The sequence below is a fragment of the Trichechus manatus genome, unplaced genomic scaffold, assembly GCF_000243295.1.
Source record: "Trichechus manatus latirostris isolate Lorelei unplaced genomic scaffold, TriManLat1.0 scaffold00174, whole genome shotgun sequence".
Taxonomy (NCBI): Eukaryota; Metazoa; Chordata; class Mammalia; order Sirenia; family Trichechidae; genus Trichechus; species Trichechus manatus.
The window spans coordinates 924,489-949,973 of record NW_004444110.1 but is presented as its reverse complement, the minus strand read 5'-3'; the positions used below and the strand labels follow the sequence as shown (position 1 = coordinate 949,973).

General features: G+C 39.9%; 1 protein-coding gene across 9 annotated transcripts in view; it reads right to left on the bottom strand.

Annotated features, from left to right (window-relative positions):
• BLTP1 (bridge-like lipid transfer protein family member 1) overlaps positions 1-21,064 on the bottom strand; it is a 249,850-nt gene extending 228,786 nt beyond the window's left edge. For 5 of the 9 annotated variants that reach the window (XM_023741141.1, XM_023741149.1, XM_023741145.1 and 2 more), the window contains exons 1-4: positions 16,120-16,327; positions 14,637-14,706; positions 3,895-3,984; positions 2,449-2,532 (exon numbers count right to left, since the gene is read on the bottom strand). In XM_023741141.1, coding sequence (XP_023596909.1) covers positions 2,449-2,508 — 60 coding nt within the window. In that variant the 5' untranslated portion in view covers positions 2,509-2,532; positions 3,895-3,984; positions 14,637-14,706; positions 16,120-16,327. Of the gene's footprint in view, positions 1-2,448; positions 2,533-3,894; positions 3,985-14,636; positions 14,707-16,119; positions 16,328-20,951 lie in introns of those variants that run through there. The other 4 variants (XM_023741142.1, XM_023741147.1, XM_023741148.1 and 1 more) reach the window with 4 other exon arrangements.
• Positions 21,065-25,485: the final 4,421 nt, after the last annotated feature.

The window sequence follows — 25,485 nt, the reverse complement described above, 5'->3', positions numbered from 1 at the left end:
TACTTCATAGAGTTGTACTGTGAGAATTGATGAGTTCAGATATGTAAAACACTTAGATAAACGTCTGGCACATAGTAGGTACACTGTATAAATGTTTGCTATTGGTGCCTTGCACATGTTCTGTGGGCATTCACCTCTATGTAGGATGACTGCTTATTCTGAGCACCTGTAACACTCGACTAGCGGCTGCTTTCTGGCCGTAGGAACATACTCAGCTTGCACTCAGGGCAAGCCAGAGTGCCATAGAGTTAATGACAATGATAGCTGGGAAGTTGGTGGGGGAATAAAAAAACAGCTTCCTTGCTGTTTGGTTAGAATAATCTGAGGCAAATTTTATTTGGTCTCCCAGGGTTCCTCAATGGGATTGTGCTCAGATGTTCACAGTAGTAACCTCCAGGATAAATACCCTTTACTGGCATTGTCCCTTTCCAGTCTTGCTTCCCCACTCCCCTGCCAGTGTTTCCTATGATCACTTCCCAGATAAACTACCTGCAATTAATCTGTATCTAGGGTTTGCTTCTAGGGAAACTCAAACAAAGACACTATTATTTATTATTGGTTACTAATTCTATCAAATATGAGGATAGGTTTCTCTTACAAGACAAATGACCCTGTGCTTTAGAGAGACTGTGAAACCATACCATTTAAAGCATGCAGCATTTAATAAAATATTTAAGACTTTTAATTTCACTTCAATCCTGAGCATATATAGTGGAAGAACTGGCATTTGATATAAAAAGGGATACTTCCTTTATCTGAACAGGAAGAACAGCGGAAAGGATGGTTTCAGATGCACAGGGATTTACTGACAGAAAAATAAGGGAGTCTGATGGCTTCTATGTATTTTTTTGTTATTATTGTTACTATATTATCATCATTACCAATAATATGGAACAATTATAGAATTAATTGGAAACAACTAATATGGAACTGTCTTAGTCAGGGTTCTCCAGAGAAACAGAACCCATAATACACAGACAGACAGAGATAATTACTTAAAAGAATTGGCTTATGCAGTTGCTGGGGGGCTGGCAAGTCTGAAATTCATAAGTCAGGGAACAGGCTGGACACTCCTGCAGGCTTGAGTCCCAAGATCCCTAGGTCAAGTGAGGTGAAGAGTGAAGAGTAAAAATGTTCTGGAAAAATGTCTATTTGTAGTCTGGAGGCAGACACATCCTAGGGAAATTCCCTTTTTGCTCTTAAGGCCTTCAACTGATTGGTTGAGGCCCACCTACATTTTCGAAGGTACTCTGCTTTACTTGAGGCCAACTGATTTAACATAATTTGTAACAGCAACTAGACTAATGTTTTATTAAACAACTGGGCATCATAGCCTAGCCAAGCTGTTGAGCTGTCTTGTACTGTTGAGTTGACTTCCACTCATGATGACCCCATGTGTATAGTTTTGAAGTTTGAAGCAAGGTCCTATTTATTTAACCCTCTTTTATTTCTTCCTTCTTATTATCTTACTCCTAATTTTTTTGGTTCTAATTCCATAACTTTCTGTTTCTTCTTCTATGTTTCTTAACTTTTATTTAGTGTTTATAACAGCAAGCAGAAGGATGGCCTTAAGGTGGTAGCTGAAAAGAAATATGGATGAGAGGGCCAGAGGGTCTCTATCACCACAACTTACTCCAAACCACACAGCTCCCCATCTTACCTCAGCGAGAAATTATTTGATTACCTCTAGAGAGGGAAGTGGAAGGAACTGAGTGATATGGATTCCTCCAACACCCACATGTGTGCCTGCCCACACTCTCAAGAAAACTTCACTGCACTGATTAATCCTCTCCCAAGTTTACATTGCACCTCTAAAACAAATGTTGCTGTTGCTGCTGTGGGCTTTCGAGTCGGTTCTGATTCATAGCAACCCTATATGACAGAGTAGAACTGGGGTTGCCTAGGCTGTAATCTTTATGGGAGCAGATAGCCAGGTCTTTTCTCTGTGGAGCAGCTTGCGGGTTCAAACCACTGACCTCTCAGTTAGCATTTAACTATCCTGCCACCAGGGCTCCTTCTAAAACAAATATCACTCCATAATTTTTTTTCTTTTTCTTTTTTTTCAGGTACAGCTTTGTCAGTGTACCTTCAAATACCACCACCCATCTGTCATTTTGTTGTACTGTGATGGCTTGTGTGTTGCTATGATGCTGGAAGCTATGACACCAGTATTTCAAATACCAGCAAGGTCACCCATGGTAGAGAGGTTTCAGAGGAGCTTGAAGACTAGGACAGACTAGGAAGAAAGGTCTGGCAATCTACTTCTGAAAATTGGCCAACGAAACCTATATATCACAACAGAATTCCATCTGATACAGACACGTCATCAGGAAAGACCAATTGCTAGACAAGGACATCACGTTTAGCAAAGTAGAAGGCCAACAAAAACTAGGGAAACCCTCGACGAGATGGACTGACACAACAGGCACTACAAGGGACTTAACATACCAATGACTGGAGATGACGCGGGGCTGGACCACGCTCCACCGTTATACATAAGGTCACCATGAGCTGGAGCCAACTCGACAGCAACTAGCAACAACAACCACACACTCAAATATCATGCCTTGACATGAAAAAGTTTGGGAAGCACTAGGGCAACTTTATATGGAACAGGGCGGGTGACGTAATTTGGCAAAAATGAGTGTCGAAACATGGGCTGTGACTAGATTACAAATGGTCTTCTATGCGCACCCCATATCTGACAAGGGATTTTGGAAATAAGGTTTTTCTAAATCAGGCTTAAACTGGAATATGTCTATGTAACATTACTTATGACTTGAGAAAACCTAGCCATGAAGAGCCACAGCTCACCCTGATAAGCTGGAAATCTCTCTCTGATTTTGATTATTTGCAGCAACAAAGGAACCATGATAAGGTGGGGTTATTTTTTTGCTTTTTCATTCAATAAATATATACTGAGCTTAAAAAATTCTACCATATGGCTGAAGAATTCTGAGTATTAACTGTAAGATTTAGAAAATCATTAGTAGAATGTCCAACAGTATAGAAAACGCTAAATCAATGCTGTCTGAATGACTACCTGCATCTTAGCACTTGTCACCCTTTCTGTAGTGACCAGTTTAGAACTCTGTCTCCCCCACTAGAAAGCTGTTCCCTAAAGATGGGCTTGCCCGATTCATTTGTGTGTGCAGTACCCAACAAAGTTCCTGGTATACAGTAGTTGCTCAATAAGTATTTGTTTCATAAATGAATGAAATAAATACATCATTACAAAAACTCTATAGTTAGGAGTTACTGCCAAAGATGAGCAAATATTTTCAATGTATTTAGGGCCAAAATGACTTTTAAATGATCCTCTTCACCCTCAAGAAAATGTGGTTTTCATTTGCTTGAGTTTAAGAAGAGGCTATTCAACAGCCTTTTAATAACCCAATTCCAAATATAACAAAACTGATAGAAAAAAAAATTTTTTTAATCATACTCAAATCCCTCATACAACAATGAAGTCACAATTCTTTGTATAAAAGCTATTCACATATCTTCAGACCATTATATTAAAGTTCTCTGGATTTAATCACAGTTCCTTTTCCATAAAAGGAAGTCCACGGGTTTTAAGGGTTGGAAAATAAATCAGCTTTATAGCTCTCCTTCAAACTCCATCAGCATTCACAGACTCTTCATCACCAAGTAAGATAAAGAACCTATTAGCACACAGCGGCATTACTGTATACTAGAAATTCTGTGAATTATGCACTTTACACAATCGTATTTCTGCACTGCTTACCCACTGGCCAAACTTTACTGATGTACATTAATTGCTACAAAATATATAATTCCTTAAAAACTTCAGCTACTGTGTGGGTTTCAGCGTATCTATAACAAATTATCATGAGCCACCTTTGTAGAGTTTCAAATTTCAAAGTCACTTACCTCTTCCTTAATAAACCAAGTAAATGACTCAAAGATCTCAAGTAAATACAGTACAACCTGTGAAAGCTGGAATCTGTGTAGGGCAGAATCCTGTCAAGAGAAGGAAAACTCAAATATTTTCCACTAAAACGAGCAACAGAAAAGTGGTTAGACTGCACCATGTCAAAGGTATAAAACTTGCGAGATCCTGAATAAAGAAGGCAGTCCTGCTGAGTTCTGGCTCTCACAGGTTTCACTGTACAAAGGATCTGCCTAGAGAGATTGTTTCTTTCCTATGGCATAATGACATCCCATAGGGGTATATACCACAGGATACAACACAGATCAGATAATAACATTTTTATCCAAAATTAAGTTTTAAGTATTTAATTCCTTTGAACCGTTTCTAAGATGACAGAGGTAGCCTAAGAACTCACCCAAATCTAAAACTACGTGGCCTAAAACAAGTTAATTTTCTGACTCCTTCCAACTCTATAATGCTACACAAATAAAGGATACAAAATACAAAAATGTCTACTACAATTAAACATTTCACATGAAAGAAATATGTAAACTTTGCACATTTGAGATAATACTGAAATGTATAAAAAGGTTGGCGTTATTTATTGATCATATAGTGATCTGAAGGACCCTCTCTACCTACAGGAGCCCTGCTGGTGCAGTGGTTAAAAGCTTGGCAAAAGGTCGGCAGTTCAAATCCACCAGCCGCTCCTTGGAAACCCTATGGGGCAGTTCTATCCTGTCCTATAGGGCTGCTATGAGTCAGAATCAACTCAACGGCAACGGGTTTAATTTTTTTAATTTCTCTACGTAAAAAATCTTACTCCATCAGGAAACCACAAGGTCTAAAATTCCACCATTCATTCCTTTAGTGAAAGACAGAAATCAACTAATATTCTCTTTTTTCTTTAAATATTTTATTATATTTTTTGTTCCTATTCAACAATTTCTACACATATTATTCAGTGATATTGTTTGCATTCTTCACATTGTATCAACACTCTCATTACCTCTGTTCTAGTTGTTTCAGAACCATTAGCGTAGTCTCAGAGTCCTCCAGTCTTCTCACCTATGCTTTAGAGTATTTGTTGACCATTTGGTCTCATACAGATGGTTTTTTAAAGGAATGCAGGACTCAAAGGTGATATTACTTTATGGGCTAACCTGCTATTTAGCTAAAAGGTGATTTGAGGAGATAGTTTTGGTTCAAGTCTTAAAGAGTATCTCAGGGTAATAGTATCAAAGGTTCTTCCTAGCTCAGTGGATCTATTAAGTCTGGATTTTTTTGAAAATCTGAAGCTCTGTTCCACCTTTTTCTCCCTTTCTATCAGGGTCCATCTATTGCGATCCTGATCAGAATATTCAGTAATGGCAGCAAGGCATCAGCTAGTTCTTCTGGTCTCATGGTAGAGGAGGCCATGGTTCATACAGACAATTAGTCCTGTAGACTGGTTCCTTCTCTGAGTCTTGGGTTTCCTTCTTTCTCTTTTACTCCAGAAGAGTAGAGACCAACAGTTGTATCTTAGATGGCCTCTCACAAGCTTTTAACACCCCAGATGCTACTCATCAGACTAGGATACAGAACATAAACTTTATGAACTGTGTTGTGCCAACTGACCAGGTTGTCCCGTGAGAATATGACCGTTTAAGTCCTCAAGTCAAAAAACTGATCCCATGAGGTGGCTGGTTATCGTCTAAGAAATGTTAGTTTCTGTAACCCGTTTTACTACATGTATATATGCATGTACACACACACACATACATATATATTTATTTATACACACATATAAACACATGCATATGTATTTGGGTTGTTATTGCTGCAAAATTATATATACCATAGCATCTACCTGAACACCTTTGTGTGTATGTGTGTGTGTGTACAACTTAATGGCATCAGTTATCTTGGTTAAGCTATGTACCCTTCTCCCGGGTTCAGTGCTACTTTTTCCATCATCGTAAGTAAAAAGTGACTAATGCCTATAGAATGAATCTTCCTTCCCCTGCCCACCCCGGTACCCACAGATGAACACTGGTCTCTGTATATATAGCTGATCTTCAAGTATTCTCTTTTAAAATGCAAAGATATTGGTAGGGTATTTCAATAATAACCCATTGCCGTCGAGTCGATTCCGACTCATAGCAACCTATAGGACAAAGCAGAACTGCCCCATAGGGTTTCCAAGGAGTGGCTAGTAGATTTGAACTGTCAACCTTTTGGTTAGCAGCCAAGCTCTTAACTACTGCGCCACCAGGACTCCATTTCAATAATCAAAAAAAAACAAACAAACCCGTTGCCATTGAGTCGATTCCGACACTTAGTGACCCAGGGTTGCTATGAGCCAATTTCAGTAATAGCTACCATCAATTATTACATGATACTGCTGTTGAGAAGGAGCCCTCGTGGCACGGTGGTTAAAGCATTTAGCTACTAACTGAAAGGTCGGCAGTTCAAACCCACCAGCCACTCTGCAGGAGAAAGATGTGGCAGTCTGCTTCCATAATGATTACAGCCTTGGAAACCCTATGGAGCAGTTCTACTCAGGGTCGCTATGAGTCGGAATCAACTCGAAGGCAACGGGTTTGGTTTTTGGTTTTTTATTGTTGTTGTGAAGAAGCACTGGTGGCACAGTGGTTAAAGCACTTGGCAGCTAACCAAAACGTTGGTGGTTCAAACCCACCAGCCACTCCGCAGGAGAAAGATATGGCAGTCGGCTTCCATAAAGATTTACAGCCTTGGGAACCCTATGGAGCGGATCTACTCTCACAGTGTTGCTCAGTTGGAATTGCCTCAACGGCAGTGGGTTTTTTGGATTGTTGTTGTTGTGTGCCACTGAGTTGATTCTGACTCACAGAGACCCTACAGGACAGAATAAAGCTCCTCCATAGGGTTTCCTGGAGCTCTGGTGGTATAGTGGTTAAGATCTTGGTCACTAATCAAAAGGTCAGCAGTTCAAATCCACCAGCTGCTCCCTGGAAACCCTATTGGGCCGTTGTACTCTGTTCTACGGGGACTATGAGTTGGAATTGACTGGATGGCAATGGGTTTGGTTTTTTGGTTATGGCGTTTCCTAGGCTATACGCTTTATGGGAATAGGTTCCCAAGTCTTTTCTCCCACGGAGCCACTGGTAGGTTCAAACCACCAACCTTTTGGTTAGCAGCCAAGTGCTTAGCTAGTGTGCCACCTGGGCTTCTTTACAGGTTATTAGTGTGAATTAATTCATCAGATTACTTTTCTCATTAACCAGAGGGACCTAAGAATACCACAAAAGGTCTGAGATTCCCGAAGATGGAAAAAACCTTAAAAAGGAGATGGTAGGCAACAAAGTTTCCTTTATAGTTTTGGCCAGGATCAGCTTTGTGTACATAAAGCAAAATTATATAATTTCCTATTCTGTTCATTTAAGCAAACAAAACAGGCAATTATCTTTTTAGGTCAAACAGATTAGGTCCCAGGATTCTACATGCAACAAACACAATTGTACCTGTTAATTAACTCTAAAGTCCAATAGAATTAAGTTGTAGAATAACAATCAGAAATAGTCTAGTATCCTGGATACAGAAAGTCTTTACAGACAGATCAGAAATGGAAAGCTCATTCTATTCTTTCCTTAGCTATGAGATAGCTAGAGCAAGTTATTGAATCTCTTTGAGCCTCAGTTACCTAGTTGTAAAATGGTCATACCTTCCTTGATGAAATGCTGAGAGCATTAAAAAAACACAGAACAAACACAAAACTCTTAGAATAGTGTTTGACAAGAAGCACATTACAGCAGTGGTAGCTAAGCCACTATTATTGTTTTAAAAAAATCAGTTCACTAAAAAAGGTGAAAGCTAAAAAGCAAATTAAAATGGGCACTAAACAATGATTAAAATGTGTCTTACAACTTATATAATAAAAACCCATTGCCATCTAGTCAATTCCAACTCATAGTGACCCTACAGGACAGTGTAGAACTGCCCCATAGAGTTTCCAAGGAGTGGCTGGTGGATTTGAACGGCCGACCTTTTGATTAGCAGGCGAACGCTTAACCACTGGGCCAGCAGGGCTCCTCCTTATACAATACATAAGAAAATGTGTGTGTGTGTGTGTGTGTGTGTGTGTATACACAGATATACATACACACACATACGTATATATCAGGATTAATAACATGAAGAAATTAGTTGATGTAAACAGCAATCAAGAAAGTATTAAGCTAATATGAACAACACAGTTCTACAAACAACCAGTAAACATGATTCTTAGAAGCAAATCAAATACCAAAGTACACTAGTCACCAGGCAACTATTGCAGGAAGAATATTCAGATATGGCAACTGATGATTCAAGCACTATAAATCAGGAAACTAAACAATGTAAAGTACTTTTTAATATCATTATCCATGCTACAAAAAATAGTTCATATTAGATACAGAAGAATTTTTAAACATCTAATAAGTCATGTCATTCATCAAAAATGCTGCACTTTAGCAAACCTCACTTATATAGCCAGAAATGTGTACTGGCTCACCTAAATACCTACTGAAAAAAAGAAATCCCTTAAAAATCTGTAGAAAACGTATCTACTAAAAGGGTAAACCCAAACCACTGCCATCAAGTCAACTCCGACTCATGAAGACCCCCACAGGGTTTCCAAGGCTGTAAATCTTTATGGAAGCAGACTGCCACATCTTTCTGCTACAGAGCGGCTGGTGGGTTCAAACTGCTGACCCCTTAGTTAGTAGCTGAGCACTTTAACCACTAAGCCAGCAGGGCTCCTAAAAGGGTGAAAAACCAAACCCACTGCCACTAAGTCAATTCTGACTCATAGTGACCGTATAGGACAAAGTAGAACTGCCCCACAGGGTTTCCAAGGAACAGCTGGTGGATTCGAACCGCCGGCCTTTTGGTTAGCAGCCTGAGGTCTTAACCACTGTGCCACCAAGGCTCCCTTAAAACAGTAAAGAGAGCTAAATTTAATCTCTTCAAATCTAGAAGAAACCATGATTTTTAAAGACTGTTGTTAACATTGTTGTTAGGTGCCATTGTGTCAATTCTGACTCATAGCGATCCCATGTGACAGAGTAGAAGTACCCATAGGGTTTTCTAGGCTGTAATCTGTATGAGAACAGATTGCCATGTCTTTTTCCACAAAACCCCTAGGTGGGTTCGAACCACCAACCTTTTGGTTAGTAGCTGAGTGCTTAATCATTGAGCCACTGAGGCTTCTTTTTAAACGTTGTTTATGCCGTAGACTCAATTCAAACTCACATTATCCACCTCTAATGTCCACCAAGGAGCCCTGGTGGCACAGTGGTTAAGAGCTTGGCTGCTAACCAAAAGGCTGGCAGTGAAAATCCACCAGCCACTCCTTGGAAACCCTATGGGGCAGTTCTACTCAGTCCTATAGGGTCACTATGAGTCGGAATCAAGTAGATGGTGACGGGTTTCGTTTTTTGGGTTTTGGAATTTCCACTAAAGGGGCCCTGGTGGTGCAATGGTTAAGTACTTGGCTGCTAACCAAAATATCAGTGGTTTGAACCCACCAGCAGCTCCACAGGAGAAAAGACCTGGCAATCTGCTCCCATCAAGAGTTCAAAAACCAAACTCAATTCCAACTCACAGCAACCCTATAGAGCAGGGTAGAACTGCCCTATGGGGTTCCCAAGGCTATAAATCTTTACAGAAGCAGACTGCCACATCCTTCTTCTGTGGAGTGGCTGGTGGGTTTGAGGTAGCAGACGAGCACTTTAACCACTGCACCACCAGGGCTCCTTTTGTAAAGATTACAGCCTAGGAAACACTATGGGGCAGTTCTGCTGTGTCAGATAGAGTCTCTATGAATCAGAATCAATTCAATGGCACATAACAACAACAATGTCCACAAGAAATAATTACTACCTTCAGCATATCCCTTAATATTATCAGCAATATAAAGAAATCAACAGAAATTACCATAAGTGAAAGGTAGTCTTCCCACTTCTAGTCCCCATAAGCTGATCTGTTGTAGAATTTTCTTTTCACTTTTATACTGGTCAGTGAACACTCTGAGTTTCTTTTAGTCAAGAACGCAATATATCACTTCCATTTTACTTAAAAATACTCTAGAAGGCGTAACACTAAAAAACTAGCAGCAGCAAAGTAAACTTATAAAGGTTTCTTGTAATAAAACTATTTCTATTTTCCTATCTAGCTCTCAAGCTTCTTTCATATGTTCCCACCTCAAGCCATTCCAGTCCAAAAACCCCACCGAGTAAATATTCAAACTACCTACCCAACAAAATAGTTTGGGGACTCGGTAAAGGAGGAGGAGGAAATTAGCCATGTGTGTTTATCAACACCCTCATCATATCAATTTCAGAGAAAATAATTTTTTATTAGTATGTTGTTATGCAGAAAGCCCAAGAGATCCATTTAATAGCCAATACCTATGAGCTGAGAATATTGCTACAATTGAAATTGAACTTTTACATGAGTACAAAGAAAAAGGCTATTTCAGAGATTGTAATGGGAATATAACCTATCTAATACTACTGGTGATATTTGATACAGTGTTTTAAATGGATACTTTATACATACATAAAAAGTGACAAAGTATAACAAAGTCAGTAATCTACAGTTTAGACTCTAAACATTTTGGTCAATGCTATCAGACTCTGAAAATTTCCTTCCACAGTATTAAATCACCATTAAATGATAAAATATAAAATACAGTAGCTACCATAAAAGTGGCTAACATTTATTCACTGCTAACTATGTGCCAGCACTGTTCTCAACACTTCACGTTTTTGCTCATCTTATTGTCACCAATAACTCCCCACTAACAAATCCCCATCTTACAGATAAGAAAACAATGACCGTGAGAAGTTAAGCACAAACAGCAAAGACATGGCAGATCTGGGATTTCAACCGAGATTTTGGCTCCAGAGTCTATGTTAAATTGCCTCTCACATCATTTATGTTGACAGAACTAGTCAGTAATTATCTCTTACAATCCTCATTGTATTTTCTATGAAAACCAAGCTCCTTCCTCACAGCTCTAAAATTCTGGTCTGGGGAGTTAATATGTTATCAAAGCAAAGAGGTCACTTTGAGGACTAAGGTGAGCCTGACCCAAGCCATTGTATTTTCAATCACCTCATAGGCGTATGAAAGCCAGACAATGAATAAGGAAGTCTGAAGAAGAACTGATGCATTTGAATTACAGTGTTGGCGAAGAATATTGAATATACCATGGACTGCCAGAAGAACAAACAAATCTGTCTTGGAAGAAGTACAGCCAGAATGCTCCTTAGAAGTGAGGATGGCGAGACTTCATCTCACATACTTTGGACATGTTATCAGGAAGGACCAATCCCCCAAGAAGGACATCATGCTTGGTAAAAGAGAGAGTCAGCGAAAAAGAGGAAGACCCTCAATAAGATGGACTGACTGACACGGTGGCTGCAACAATGGGCTCAAACATAGCAACGACTGTGAGGATGGCACAGGACTAGGCAGTGTTTCGTTCTGTCGTACACAGGGTCACAATGAGTCGGAACCAACTCAACAGCACTTAACAATAGCATGTTATCAAAATTCATATTTTGGTATAAAAAATTCATATTTTTCCCAATATGGCATTTTTTTTCCTCCTAAAGGGATCCTCCATTAAATAAAAGATCAGCAATCCCTCTTTTTTGAATTACCACAATGGGTAATACATCAAGTTATGGAGCAAGATCAAGAGCAACAGAGATCAGAGTGTCAAGCATGACTGAACCACCTCCTCACAGATTCTGCATCTCTCTTTCACTTCCTATTCATGAAGGCTATCGGCATATTTTTTGAGAATTTATCTGTGACCAGAGAAACTGACAACTGACAGAAAGTGCATGGTAGTTTTAAAATTCTTTATACTCCTCCATTCAAGAGGTAGTTTAATTAATTCCCCTTCTGAGTGTGGGCTGCACTTTGTGATTCAGTGTTAATGAGTACAGCAGAAGTGAAGATGTATGACTAGATCAAAAACAGCATTGCAGCTTGCTCTCCTCTCTCTCGTGGATCCACTGCTCCAAGGGAAGCTAGCTTCCTTGTGAAGACACTCGAGAAGCCCTACAGAGAGGTCCATGTGGTGAGGAACTGAGACCTCTAGCCAACAGACAGATGAGTGAGCTGTCATGGAAGCAAATCCTCCAGCCCCAGTTAGGCCCTCAGATGAATATAGTCTCAGTGAACATCTTGGCTGCAACCTCATGAGAGATCCTGAGCCAGAAGTGCTGACTTTAGTCACTCCCAAATTCCTGACCCACAGAAACTCTGAGATAATATTTGTCATCTTAAGCCACAAAGTTTTAGGGTAATTTGTTACTCAGCACTAGATAACTAATACAGGATATGAGAGAAAGGTAATTTTGCAAGATATCTCCAAGGTATGTCTACCCTGATGGTTTATACCTGTCATCTTAAGCGAAACTACCATCACTCTACTCCTCTTTCACTTACCAAAAGATCAGAGCTCAGGAATATCACATGAAAAATGACTAACAGTCACAAGTGAACCATTTCCTCTACCCCGTGAGTCGGAATTGATTGGACAGCAATTAATAACAACAACCACAAATGGGAGTCTCTAGCATGGACTTTATAGAGCAACTCCACCCTGCCTTCTTTCTTTGCACCCATAAAATTACCACCACCTCCTTCCCTCCAGTCCCAGTAGAAGTCTATCTAAAGTATCCTTGACCTCCACATTCATGTTCCATCCCTTTCAGCTTGGTGAGTGACCCTGCTCCACCAGTTATGTACCTTCATTCCTATATCTTCAAATTCTCCCTCTGCTGGCAAACATTGCAAATATGCTCATATCTCCATACCTTTAAAAAACAAAACCCTCTCTAAAACTTATATCTCTACCTATCCTGTCTTTATTCCATTTACGAAACTTTAAGAGTAAATACCATTAGCAGTTTCAACTTTCTTATTTCTTACCCACTGTGAATTGGTTCCACTTGTATAATTGCTCTTGCTCAGATCAACAAAGATTTCTTAACTGAGACATCCAGTGGGTATTTCTGTTGTCCTCATCTTATTTGGCTGCTCAGAGATGCCTAATACTAATTCCTTTCCTCCAAACTTGGCTCTTCCGCTGACTTCTGTGACTCTCGTGGTTTTCTCCGACTTCCCTGGTTACTCCTCCATCTCCTTTGAGGTGTGTTTTTCCTCCATCTAACCCTTAAATGTTATTGTTTCCCATCCTCATTTCTCTTCTGTTATCACTCTACATTTTCTCCCTGGGTAATCTCATTCATTCCCACTGCCTTTAACTATCATCTATAAACTATGACTCCAAAATTTATATCACAAGCTGGGTCTTTCTTAACTTAGATCCATACATACAACTGCCTAAAGACATTTCCTGGAAATCACAAATGCCTCAAACATAACCCCAAACTAAACTCATCCCCTCCAACCGTGTTCCCAATCTATTTCTCTTCCTATACTCCTTATCTCAGAAAATGGCTCCAGAATTCAGTCAATTCTCCAAGACAGATATCAGAGAATTCATTTCATTCATTCCATGAATATTTTATTAAACATTAATTATGGGCATGAACATGATAGCTGCTAAAAATCACCCTGACTCCACCTTCCCTCAAGCCCACTAAATTCTACCCATTCTATCTCATTCACATCTAGTTAATCTATCCCCATCTCTTAATTCCCATTTGCACAGCTTTACTTCTAGTTCCATTCCCCACCCAGATAATTACAATAGCCTCTAACTGACCACCATGCTCTAAGCTCCCCTCTCTCTAATTCATGATTCAGATGGTTGCCTATCCAACCATGTCACTTCTATCTGTCATATATAAGCCCCCCCGCAATGTTCTCAAATTAATTTTCCTCACTTCCCATGAAATTTTGAAATTTTGTCACTATCCTTAACATGAAAAACTGTCTACTAAAATGAAATCAATAGAGTCCTAGTTTCCTACTATACCTTAAAGCAGCACTAGTAGAATACCTTGCTGTACTGCCTAAAATAATATGAAAGATTTACTATAAATAGGAACGTTTACTATGCAGTTAGTGCTCATCCCCTAGTCTTTTATATAAACCAAAACATCCTTGTGTATAAAATCAAGAAAATGTATGAATTCACAAAAATGTTATTTCCTAGGGAAAAATATTCATTACTCTAGTACTCTCCAAGGCCATGAATGACCACTACTTTATTACTAGCAGCCTGGAATAATGACTAACATATGGCACCCAATAAATATTTATGAAGTGAATGAAATTGTTTCTCAACCATATTTAACCATGTTTCCTACTATTCTCCATAGAACTCATAATAAAAAATATACTAGAGACCAGCCATATGCAGTAGTCTATGAAGAACAAACCAAAAGTCAATTCACTTTCTTCATTTCTTTTTAAAACTCCTCAAAAGCGTGAGCAGATTAATAAGCAAGCAACAGAGGCAAAGGATGTGCATAACTGATAGATAATTCAAGCCAAGACTTCCCTTGGCTTTCGTCTGCCAATATACAGGCTGTGCACATGATTAAATTGTCAGTCAGATATCAACAGTTCAAAAGTCAGGTAAAATGATTAGCAGGTCATATTATGCACCACCACCCCACCCCCATTTCCCTGATCATATAAGCAGATTAAACCACAACTGAAGCAGAAAGTCAGATTTCCTCTATCTAAACTCTGACTAGAAATTAGATTTTTCAAAAACTTAGTCAAAAATACTTAAGTAAATATTTACCCTGCAATGTTGTGTTTTTCCTTCTCCTTATCTTCAGAAGTCCCTTTTATAGTGTGTCATCTTAACGAATCTGAAAAGAACAGAATTTTAACCAATTACACAAGGTATTCTGGCTTTATTTTAACCAATTACACAAGGTATTCTGGCTTTATCAACAGTGTCCTCACTTCAGATTAAATGATTTGATTTTACACATACACAAACATACACACACGGAACTCTTTTACGTTAGTCTAGTACTACATTTGCTTCTCTAACACTTCCAAGTAAGAAATACTCCTAAATCTAGAATAAGACCACAAGTTCCAAACTACAGCCTTCCAAAGGTTTCAAAACCACCATATTTATGGAATGAGCAAGGGTTTGGGAGTCAGAAAGTTCAGGAGATCAAATCCTAGCTTTATAACCTCTCAAAGTGTGGCTTTGGGAAAGTTTTTCTCTCAAACTGTTGTGTCCTTGCTGGCAAACACAGCGCCTCAATTTGTTTCCTATTCCTAGCACCTGGCACACTTGCCATTGAATGACATGTTTATGAAAGTCACCTTGCAAACTCTGAAGATACTTAAAGGCGATCTAGCACACTGATTAAGAAACAGTAAACTGGAGTCAGGTTATTTGGATAAGTGACTTCAGGGCTATGGGCCTTACCTCCTTCATCTATAAAATGGGAATAATAGACCTTACATGATAGGACTGTTATGATGATTAAATGAGATAATATAAGTCCAAAAAGCACCTACCATTCAGAAGTTATATAAAATATTCTAGTTAGTTCATCTATTTTCATGCTCTGTGTTTTTAGAATAAATCAGCTTCATTGCTACGCACACTGTGAAAGCAGCTACAGGAAACCGGTTGGAACTTAAACGCCTGGATGGTTACAAAACTCACGATTTCTTTACAAAGGAAATTTACAAGGATTCCTGCCTCGTAACAAAGGTCCCTAACTTTCTACTATCAAAAATAAAGCCATGGGGGTAGGGGGGAGACAATTAATACTCTCCGGAAGGAAAATCAACTTCCTTTCACCTTCCTTTGACCAAAAGATCAAACGTACTCTTCCATCGTGTAGACGCAGCAAGCACCAATTCAGAATACAACACACATCACGCCTGGGTCATCTGCAGCGAAGTGCTGCTGCTGACAAAGACGAAGCCTGAGCTTGTGCTCGCACAGTCCTGCCCGAGAAGTCCACTCTCCCGCAAGTGGGGCACCGCCCACCCGCCTTATCACCATCCCAGGGGCTGCTCCTGCATCCGAGCCTCCAACAAGCTGCCTGTCATGGCCCTTCTGGCCTTCCCACTGACCACCCACACCCACTCTACGGGTCCCCAGTGCTGCAGGTAACGATGGGAAAGGTATATGGGAAGAGCCGCCGCCGCAGCAGGCAGCCACCTCCGGGACTACGAACCAGATGATCTCCAGAGACGCTGGAAAAAGCGCTTCCCACTCCAACCCTGGCCGGCCCTACCCGTCCTCTCACCTGGGCGAGCGCCGGGCGGCCTGGAACCGCTCTGGCCTCTCTCCGCGGACTAGCCGAGGGCGCTGGACGGCGGCGGCAGCAGCAGCGCCGAATCGGGCGCGGCCTGCGGAGCACTGTCCGCGGCCAACACCCTCTAGCTCGCCGCCGGGCCCGCAGCCCCACGTCCAGCCCCGGGCCGTAGCCACAGACACCAAGGGGGGCGGAGGAGAAGGGGAGGGGTCGGAGCAGAGGGCCGGGCGGCACTGCGGCTGCGTCAACCGGCGACGTCACACGTCAGCGGCGCCGGCGCCTTGAGGCACGCTGCCTGAGCCCCGCCCAGGAATCCGACGTCGCCCCGCCCCTTTCCTCTGTCACCTCCCCCGCCGGGCTGTGGGCGGAGCCTGGATAGTGAGGCGAAGATTGGGGCGAGTTTGAAATTCATTTTTCTATCCATCCAAAAGGAAAAGTTACTGGCCTTTCTGAGGCCAGAAGACCGCTGAGACCACTTAGGAAAAGGAGACTAAACAAACAAAAAAAAAAGAATCAGACAGGGACTTTGACGTGAGATAAATCGGCACGAAATAGAGACAAATGCTTTTATGCTCTTAGCAACAATGGTAGATTGTGTGAAATACTGCTACGGCCAAGTTGCTCAACTAAGCCCAAGTCTATTATTACTACATGAAAGAAAAGTGGTTTGATCCCCATTTTTTTTTTTAAAGAGGTTCTTAATATTATTTAGGGGGTGAACCAAGACTAACAACTTACTGGGGTTAGAGGCTTACCACAGACATTTATTTTGTGCACTTGTTATGTACAGATTGTGTTAGAAGACGTGGTGACACAATGCTTTAGTGATTGGCTGCTGACCGAAAGGTCAGCATTTCGAACCTACCAGCTGCTCCACAGAGAAAGATGTGGCAGTCTGCTTCCATAAGGATTTACAGCCTTGGAAACTCTGGAGCCGTTCTACACTGTCCCGTAGGGTCGCTGTTAGTCGGAATCGACTCAGCAGGAAGAGGTTTAGTTTTTCGGTTTGGTATTAGAAAGAGAAAAGTGGAAAACTGTCTTAGCTCTTTGGAGGCTTTAGATTGGGTGGAGAAATGTGGGTTATGAAGCAACTAGAAGTGCAGAATGGTAATGTACTAGCAATAGCAAACTCTTGATGTTTAGCTTAAAGGAAGCACTGTTGGTTCACTAGTAGTAATTCTCACCTTCCGTGAGGATGACCCAAGTTTGATTCCCAGCCAGTGCACCTCATGCATAACCACTACCCCTCTGCCATGGAGCCTTGCTTGTTCCTGTGATATGAGGCGGGTTTCAGTGGAGATTCCAAATGAAGACTGCCTGGCAATCTACTACTTCTAAAAATTAGACAATGAGAACCCTATGGATCACAACAGTGAAGCCCGCAACTAATCATAGGGGTGGTGCAGTCCCAGGCAGCGTTTCATTCTGTTACACCTGGGTTGTCCTGGGTCGGGGGGCCGACTTGAAGGCACCTAACAACAGTAGGCACTGTTTTTAAGCACTTTACTGGCTGATTTAATCCTCTTAAAACCCTCTGAGGTAGGTACTCTTATTATCCCCAATTTATAAATTGAAAATCTAAGGCACAGAGAGATTAAATAACTTGCCAACTGGGGAGCCAGGATTTGGACCCAAGCAGTGTAACTCCGAGGTTCATCCTCTTAAGCACTACAGTGTGCGATATGAATACTGGTGAAACTCACTGTGGCCTTCATCGAACCATGTGAGTGAACTGTGGGAATCTGGAGGTTTCTGTCTCTACTTCCTTCCTTCCCATCTCTGTGACCAAGAGCGGCTCTCTAACTACAGATGTCTCTCAAATTCTGAATGTCTAAATCTGTAGTTCTGACTCCTTTCCTGAGCTGAAGTACCACATCTCTTAACATTTCCACATAAGAGTCCCACTGTTACCTCAAAAGCAACAGATATGAAACCAAATTTAAGATAAAGCCAGAAAAGCTTAAATACTGAGATAACATGATTAACTTGTGTTTCATGTAAGGAAATGGAGGCCAGGCAGAGACATTTATGAAACAGCTGGATAAAAGCCAAGAAAAGAAAAGCATACACCTATTTAGTTACTCCCACCTGCCAGCCGACACTCCTCCTACCTCCTTTATTTAACTCTTTAGAGTTCATTTCTGTACCAGTACAAAGAAACCAATTTCAATGGTCTTTTTCAAAGTCTAGAACTCTAGTCATTCCAAATCTTTGTTCCCTAACAAGGCTCCAGGATTTCCACAAGATTCAAGTCTTCTACAGCCAAACTACCACATTTGCCCAAGAGAAAAATTGCCCCAGTGCTAGTTCTCTTGCCTAGAAATGACTTGGATGTGTTTCAGTTTCCCTAAATCAAAAACTAAACTGAAACTAAGTTGGCCTGGAGCTAAGGGAAAGAGTTAAGAGTGGAGAGAGGAGAGGCATGTGAAATTCACTGTGGTCTTCGTCTAACCACCTGAGTGGACTGCAGGAATCTGGAGCCTTCTGCCTCTACTTCCTTTCCATCTGTGTGACCTAGATTGGCCCTGTAACTACAGACGTGAATTAGACGTCATAAAAATGCATTACTTATTTTAAGAGACTTTTTATTCTAAAGGCCTTTAACATTGTGAAAATCATTAAGCACTCTGACCTTCATTTTCCTCACTAACTTTGCATTGCAAGGCTTACACCCTTTACTACTCCAGTCTTTGCTACTTGCACTGACAGCATGTCACTGCCACTAAAATAAGGGCACCAAAGCAGCTGCCTCCAGAGAATTCAGTAAGTATTGCTCTAACAATGAAAGCCCTTTAATGATTTTCTTTACGTATAAAAAAATATTTCATTTTGAAATAATTATAGCTTCAAGGGTAGTTGCAAGGATCGTACAGAGAGATCGCATATATCCTTCACCTAGTTTCCCCCAATGGTCACATCTTACATAATTACACTATGATATCAAAAACCAAGAATTTGTCATTGGTACAATGTGTGTATATAGCTCTATGTCATTTTATCACATGTATCAATTCATGTAACCATCACCATAATCAAGATACAGAATTATCCTATTACCACAGAGATTTCCCTCATGCTCCCCCTCTATAGTCACACACACTGACCTACCCCTATCATCTCTAACCCCTGACAACCACATTTCTGTAAATTTTTTTCATTTCAAGAATGTTACATAAATGAAATCATACAGTATGCCATGTTTTGAGATTAGCTTTTTTCACTCAGCATAATGCCCTTGAGATCCATCCAAGTTGTTGCGCGTATCAATAATTCTTTCTTTTTTACTTCTGAGTAGTATTTGATGGTATGAATGTACCATAATTTGTTTAACCCTTCACCTATTGAGGGACATTCTGGTTGTTCCAGTTTGCAGCTATTACAAATAAAGCTACTGTTAACAATTATGTGCAGGTTTTTGTGTGGGCTGATGATTTTTTTAAAGGTGTTAGATTTTCTTTGTCTCGCCTTTCTTTTGACCTGCTAAAAGAGCGGTATTTTCTAAGGTGGGCCCAAGGTGAGAAGGTAGAGTTCATCTCTTCTTTCTCTCTCCCCCTTGGTCCTCTCATTTTCCATTCACAGGCTCACATCCAGAGGTAGCCTCTGAATCCGATTAAAGCAAGTCCTCATGGTCATACTCTTCACCTCATTCTGGGGGATATTTCACTTTTAAGTAAAAACCCTAAAGACAATGAAAAATCTTCAGGCTTAAAGAGGGGTTGCTTTCAAAATCATCCACAGAAGTAGCCACCAAAGTAACCTAACCTAGCTTCATTCTATTTGGATAGGTGTTTTCACCATGAAAATGTTTTACACTAGGATTGAATAAAATTTTCTTCATAAGTGCTATGAATACTAACAGTAGGGATTTATTAAATACATACTAACTGGTAGGCAGTTGGCTAACTGCCTTATGTATAGTATTTCATTTAATTCTCACAACAAACCCGTAATGTAAATACCACTTTAAGATGAGGAAACTGAGGCATAAAGAAGTTTAATCACTTGGCAAAATCACATAAGTTAGGAAGTGGAACCAGAACTTGAACTCCAGCGCGTCTGACTCCGACACCCATTATTTTGCACTATTCCATACTAAAGCCAAGTAAAGAAAATTGTTTTCCAAAATAATCATAGTACTGCTACAGAACAGTAGCAGTAAAACCAAAACTATGGTGTAGATAATATTAAAAACAAAGATGTTAAAGCTGCATATTGTTGTAGTTTTAATGCATAAAGGAACTAAATGCCACCAAGTTCAATATATTAAAGAGAGTTTTAATGCTTAGTTTAGAAGCTAGGTTTTTTTGAACTATAATTTAGTAATTTAACAATAAATTAATAATTTAGCTATCATTTAATAATTGTTTAAAATCTTTATGTATTCCCCAAATTGTTATGCACCTTTTATGACACCAGGATGCTAAATTTGTAGTCAGTTCTCTCACATACTCAAAAACCAATAACATCGGTAAGTCCATATAAACAAAAAACAAAACAATTGATTCCTATATAATTTCCCAATATACCTGCCAGCTAAAATGATCTGTTTCATTTCATTTACCCCTAGCCAAGACAGGATGCAATTCAAGACTCTGTCATGCACAAGTGTCCCAGGAGCCACCAATGCTAAAGGAAACAAATGATAGTTGTTTAAGTTGAACAAAACAGCAAAATATACTTCAGGAAAACCACAATTGCCTGTCTTAAAGCTGATAAAATAGAGGAGCTGAGCACCTATTTTTAAAGAGGAAGTTTTATCCATCTTTTAATCCACTAGAAAAAGCCCATTTCCTATTTATGATTTGAGCTTTAAAATAACATACCCATTGCTGCTGCACTTACAGCGACTCTATAAGGCAGAGTAGAACTGCCCCGTATCTTCATGGAAGCAGACTGCCACATCTTTCTCCAGCAGAGTGGCTGGTGGGTTTGAACCACCGACCTTTCAGTTAGCAGCTGAGCACTTTGACCGCTGTGCCACTGTAGCTCCTTAAACTAACATATAATGTCCTAAAAATCAATAAGCGAAACCAACAACATAATGAGCAAAAGATATAAACATATATTTCACAGAAAAGGAAATACAATGGGGCATAAAAGATTAAAAAAGATAATCTTCATTCTTATAAGAAGAGAAAGGTCAGTTAAAGACTTTTTGGTTAACAAAGCTTAAAAAATTTGGTAACTCTGTGTTGAAAAGGACTTTGGGAGACAGGCACCCTCACACTTTGCTGGTAGGTATATGAATGGATTTAGCCTCAATGGAGAGCAATACAGTAATATCTTTTTAAATTTTTAAATGTCCACATCTTTTGACTCAGCAATTCCACTTTTAGAAATGAATCATACAGATATCTTTACATATGACCAAAATGTACAAGCTATCCATTGCCACATTGTTCATAAAAGTAAAAGATTGTTGTCTTAGGCTGGGTTCTCTAGAGAAGCAAAACCAGGAAAGCGTATAAATATATATAGAGAGAGATTTATATCAAGGAAACAGCTCACACGATTGTAGAGGCTAGAAAGTCCCAAGTCCGTGGATCAGGGTAGAGGCCTCTCCCAAGTCACACAGCTGCAGAAGCTGGCTATCCCAAGATCGGCAGGTCAGAGAGCAAGGCTCTGCTCACAGGCTGTGAAGATCAACGAATCCCACCTTCAGCAGATAAGCTGACAGCTCAAGTCCCAAGAACCGGAGATGAGACGACAGGAGGCAGCCACAGAATCCAGAGTGAGCAAAAAGCCAGAATGTCTACTTATATTCAGATGCAGGACACACCCCCAAGGAAATTCCCTTTCATCTGATTGACTACTCACAGTATATTCAATCATGGGAGTGATCACATTTAAACACTGAGAATCAGGGCCCAGCCACGCTGACACCCAATCTTAACCATCACAATTGTCAATAACCTAAAAATGCCCACTTTCAGAAGACTAATTGAAAAATTATGGAACAGAGAAAAAGAATGCGATACCTCTAAATGCACTGATATGAGATGATCTACAGTATATGTAATATAAGGTGAAAAGTGAAAAATACATGTGTATGTATGAAAAATAATTGACAATAGGCCAAAGCCAACAAATTGACTTTAAAAAACATAGTGATCAAAAAACTGAATTGTACAAAAATAAATATTTTTGGTCAGTGGTACATAGTGTAAAATAATTTCTGAATATATACATATGCATATTATATATATACTGTTTTTATTCATAAGATACATATGTACAAATGTTGAAGGAACTGATAACAGTGACTGTCATTGGATGGGAGAAATAACTGGGAGTCCTGGCCCAGGATGGGGTTGGAGAAAGATTTGTCTTTCACTGTATACCCTTTTTTTTTTAATTGTTGTAGTTTAAGTGAAAGTTTATAATTCAAGTCAGTCTCTCATACAAAAATTTATACATACATTGTTATGTGACCCTAATTGCTCTCCCTATACTGTGACAGCACACTCCTCTTTTCCACCCCTGATTTCCCGTGTCCATTCAACCAGCTCCTAACCCTCTCTGCCCTCTCATCTCACCTCTGGACAGAAGCTGCCCATTTAGTCTCATGTATCTACTTGAGCTAAGAAGCACACTCTTCATGAGTATCATTTTATGTCCCACAGTCCAGTCCAATCTTTGTCTGAAGAGTTGGCCTTAGAATTGTTTCAGTTCTGGGTTGACAGAGAGTCCAGGGGCCATGCTCTCTGGGATTCCTCCACTATCAGTTAGACCATTAAGTCTGGTCTTTTTACTAGAATTTGAGTTCTGCATCCCGCCCTTCCCCTGCTCCATCAGGGACTGTCTGTTGTGTTCCCTGTCAGGGCAGTCGTTGGTGGTTGCCAGGCACCATCCAGTTCCTCTGGTCTCAGGCTGATGAAGTCTCTGGTCTATGTGACCCTTTCTGTGTCTTGGGCTAATACTTTCTCATGTCTTTAGTGTTCTTCCTTCTCCTTTACTCCAAGTGGTTGGGACAAATTGATGCATCTTAGATGGCCGCTTTCAGGCTTTTAAGACCCCAGACGCCACTTGCCAAAGTAGGATGCCGAACATTTTCTTAATAAACTTTGTTATGCCCAATTGACCTAGATGTCCCCTGAAAGCGTGTTCTCTAGACCCCCACCTCTGCTACTCTGTACCTCGAAGTGTTTGATTTTATAATTTTGTAATGTTTGCATGTATTGCCTACTTCAAAGTAAAATAAAAAATTTTTTGTGAAATATAAGTATCTTTTTTTTAGCTGTCATATCAATTTATACTTTCTCCTTCCAAACCCAAGATGAATTTATACTTACCAAATATGATTTTTCCTGGAACTAGTCTCTTCACATTTCACTCTTCTGCCCTTCAGCACATAATTTATTTTATTTTATACTTATTTTAAAACTCTTGCTACCCTTATTTTGTATTTTGTTATCTTGTTCATTTATCTTATCTTTAAAAAAAAAGTGTAAGTCTTCAGAAAAATTTAAGTTATCGTTTGATCTTCTGTGTGTTCCAAAAAAGGCTAGAGGCTGGAATTTTTTCCCTCATCACTTAATACTGAACAAGTCCACTCTTGGCATATGTGTTAGTCAAAGTAACAACATCTTATTTCTCTAACAAGCTCTTCCAATTGTCTTTGCAGCTACAGTTCTTTCTGTTATTAATCATCTATCACCATATCTCAGTTCCTCAGGACACAATATGAACATTATTTCAAAGTCTTTTTTACTTTTTTCTTCATGTCTTTGTTTTTCCTTCTCCATTTCAGTCAAGAGATATTTACTTAAGATGTGGTATGCCAGACACTGGAGCCCTGGTGGCACAGTGGTTAAGAGCTCAGCTGCTAACCAAAAGTTTAGCAGTTTGAATTCACTAGCCACTCCTTGGGAACCCTATGGGGAAGTTCTACTCTGTCCTATAGGGTAGCTATGAATCGGAACCCACTCCATGGCACCAAGTTTGGGTTCTTTTTGGTGCCAGACAGTGGACTATCCCCTGGATATGAAGAAACAGTCAAGGCAGATATGACCTCAGCCTTTGAAGAGCTGATAGTGGTAGAGAGAGATGATAACCCAAAACTTATATTCTAAAATATCATTGTGGTCTGATGATTCCTGTTTATGATGTTTTTCTAACTTCCAACTCCACATTAAGTTCAAATTTTTTCATACTATGTGATAAAATATCAACATAAGTTGGCCTAAATAAAGGTAATGTACTGACACTCATTAGCTATAAACGCCAGAAGTAAGTTGCCTTTAGGCCAAGCATGAGACTCTGACCATATATATTTTCAGGGCCAGACTTGGCTTTGTCTTTCAGCAAAGCCATTTCCTATGTTACCTTCAGTCTCATGTTTCCCCAGGTAGCAAGATGGTGACAGAGTTCCAGGTCCTACACCCACTCTGTTTAGGGTCTGACAAGAAAGCTAAATGTCCAGAAATTTCACCCCAAATCTCCTTGTAGCTCAATGACTCTTCCTGGTCCCATGCCTACTCCCTAACCCAATCACAATAGCAGTAGGAACTGCAGTAGTGTTGACTGGTGTAGGCCTTGGTCATGTACCCCAACCCCAGAATCAGAGCTGTAACACCAAGTTTGCAGTAAGTACCATGATATCATCAATAAAGCACTTATCACTATGTTTTGCAATTTTTCTGTTTTTAAATGCCTGTTTACTGTATCTCAGAGATTTTGAATTCTCTGAGGGAGGTCTAGGTCTTGTTGATCTTGGTATTCAGGCCCAGCACTGTGTCAGCTATGAGGTAAGCATTCAATAAATGCTTCTTAAATGAACGAAGGAAGGAATAATTAGTTTCAAATCACAGGACATTTGTATGAAAACAAACTGACTTAGGTCAAAGAGTGTTTACAAGACAATAAATGTTGCACCCGTCGTTTGAATATGAACTACCATACACTTCATTTGAATTTACGTTTAAAGGACAATAGTTTAAAAATAAAGTCACCATTATCTAGTGCTTTTGGTTATTACCCCTACCTCTCAACTTGAAATATGATGCAGTAATCCAACACATATAATCTTTAAAAGACCTTGCATTTTCTACTAAATCTACATATTCCAATTTGCTGAATGTCATCATCATCATAATTGCTATAGTTAATACCTATTGAACACTTAGCATGTGCCAATATCTGTTTCTTAAATGTATTATACATATTAATTCATTTATTCCACACAAGATCTGACAATTTCAAATCAAGATGGCCTAGAGAGAGAGTCCGGCAAGATGGCGCTCTAGGCAGAAGCACCACGCCGTCCCTCCACAGCAAAGATCCGAAAAACTAAGCCAAACAGAGAATCAACAATCCTGAAACCCTAGAACATCAAATGAAGAGATAAAGAACTCAGCC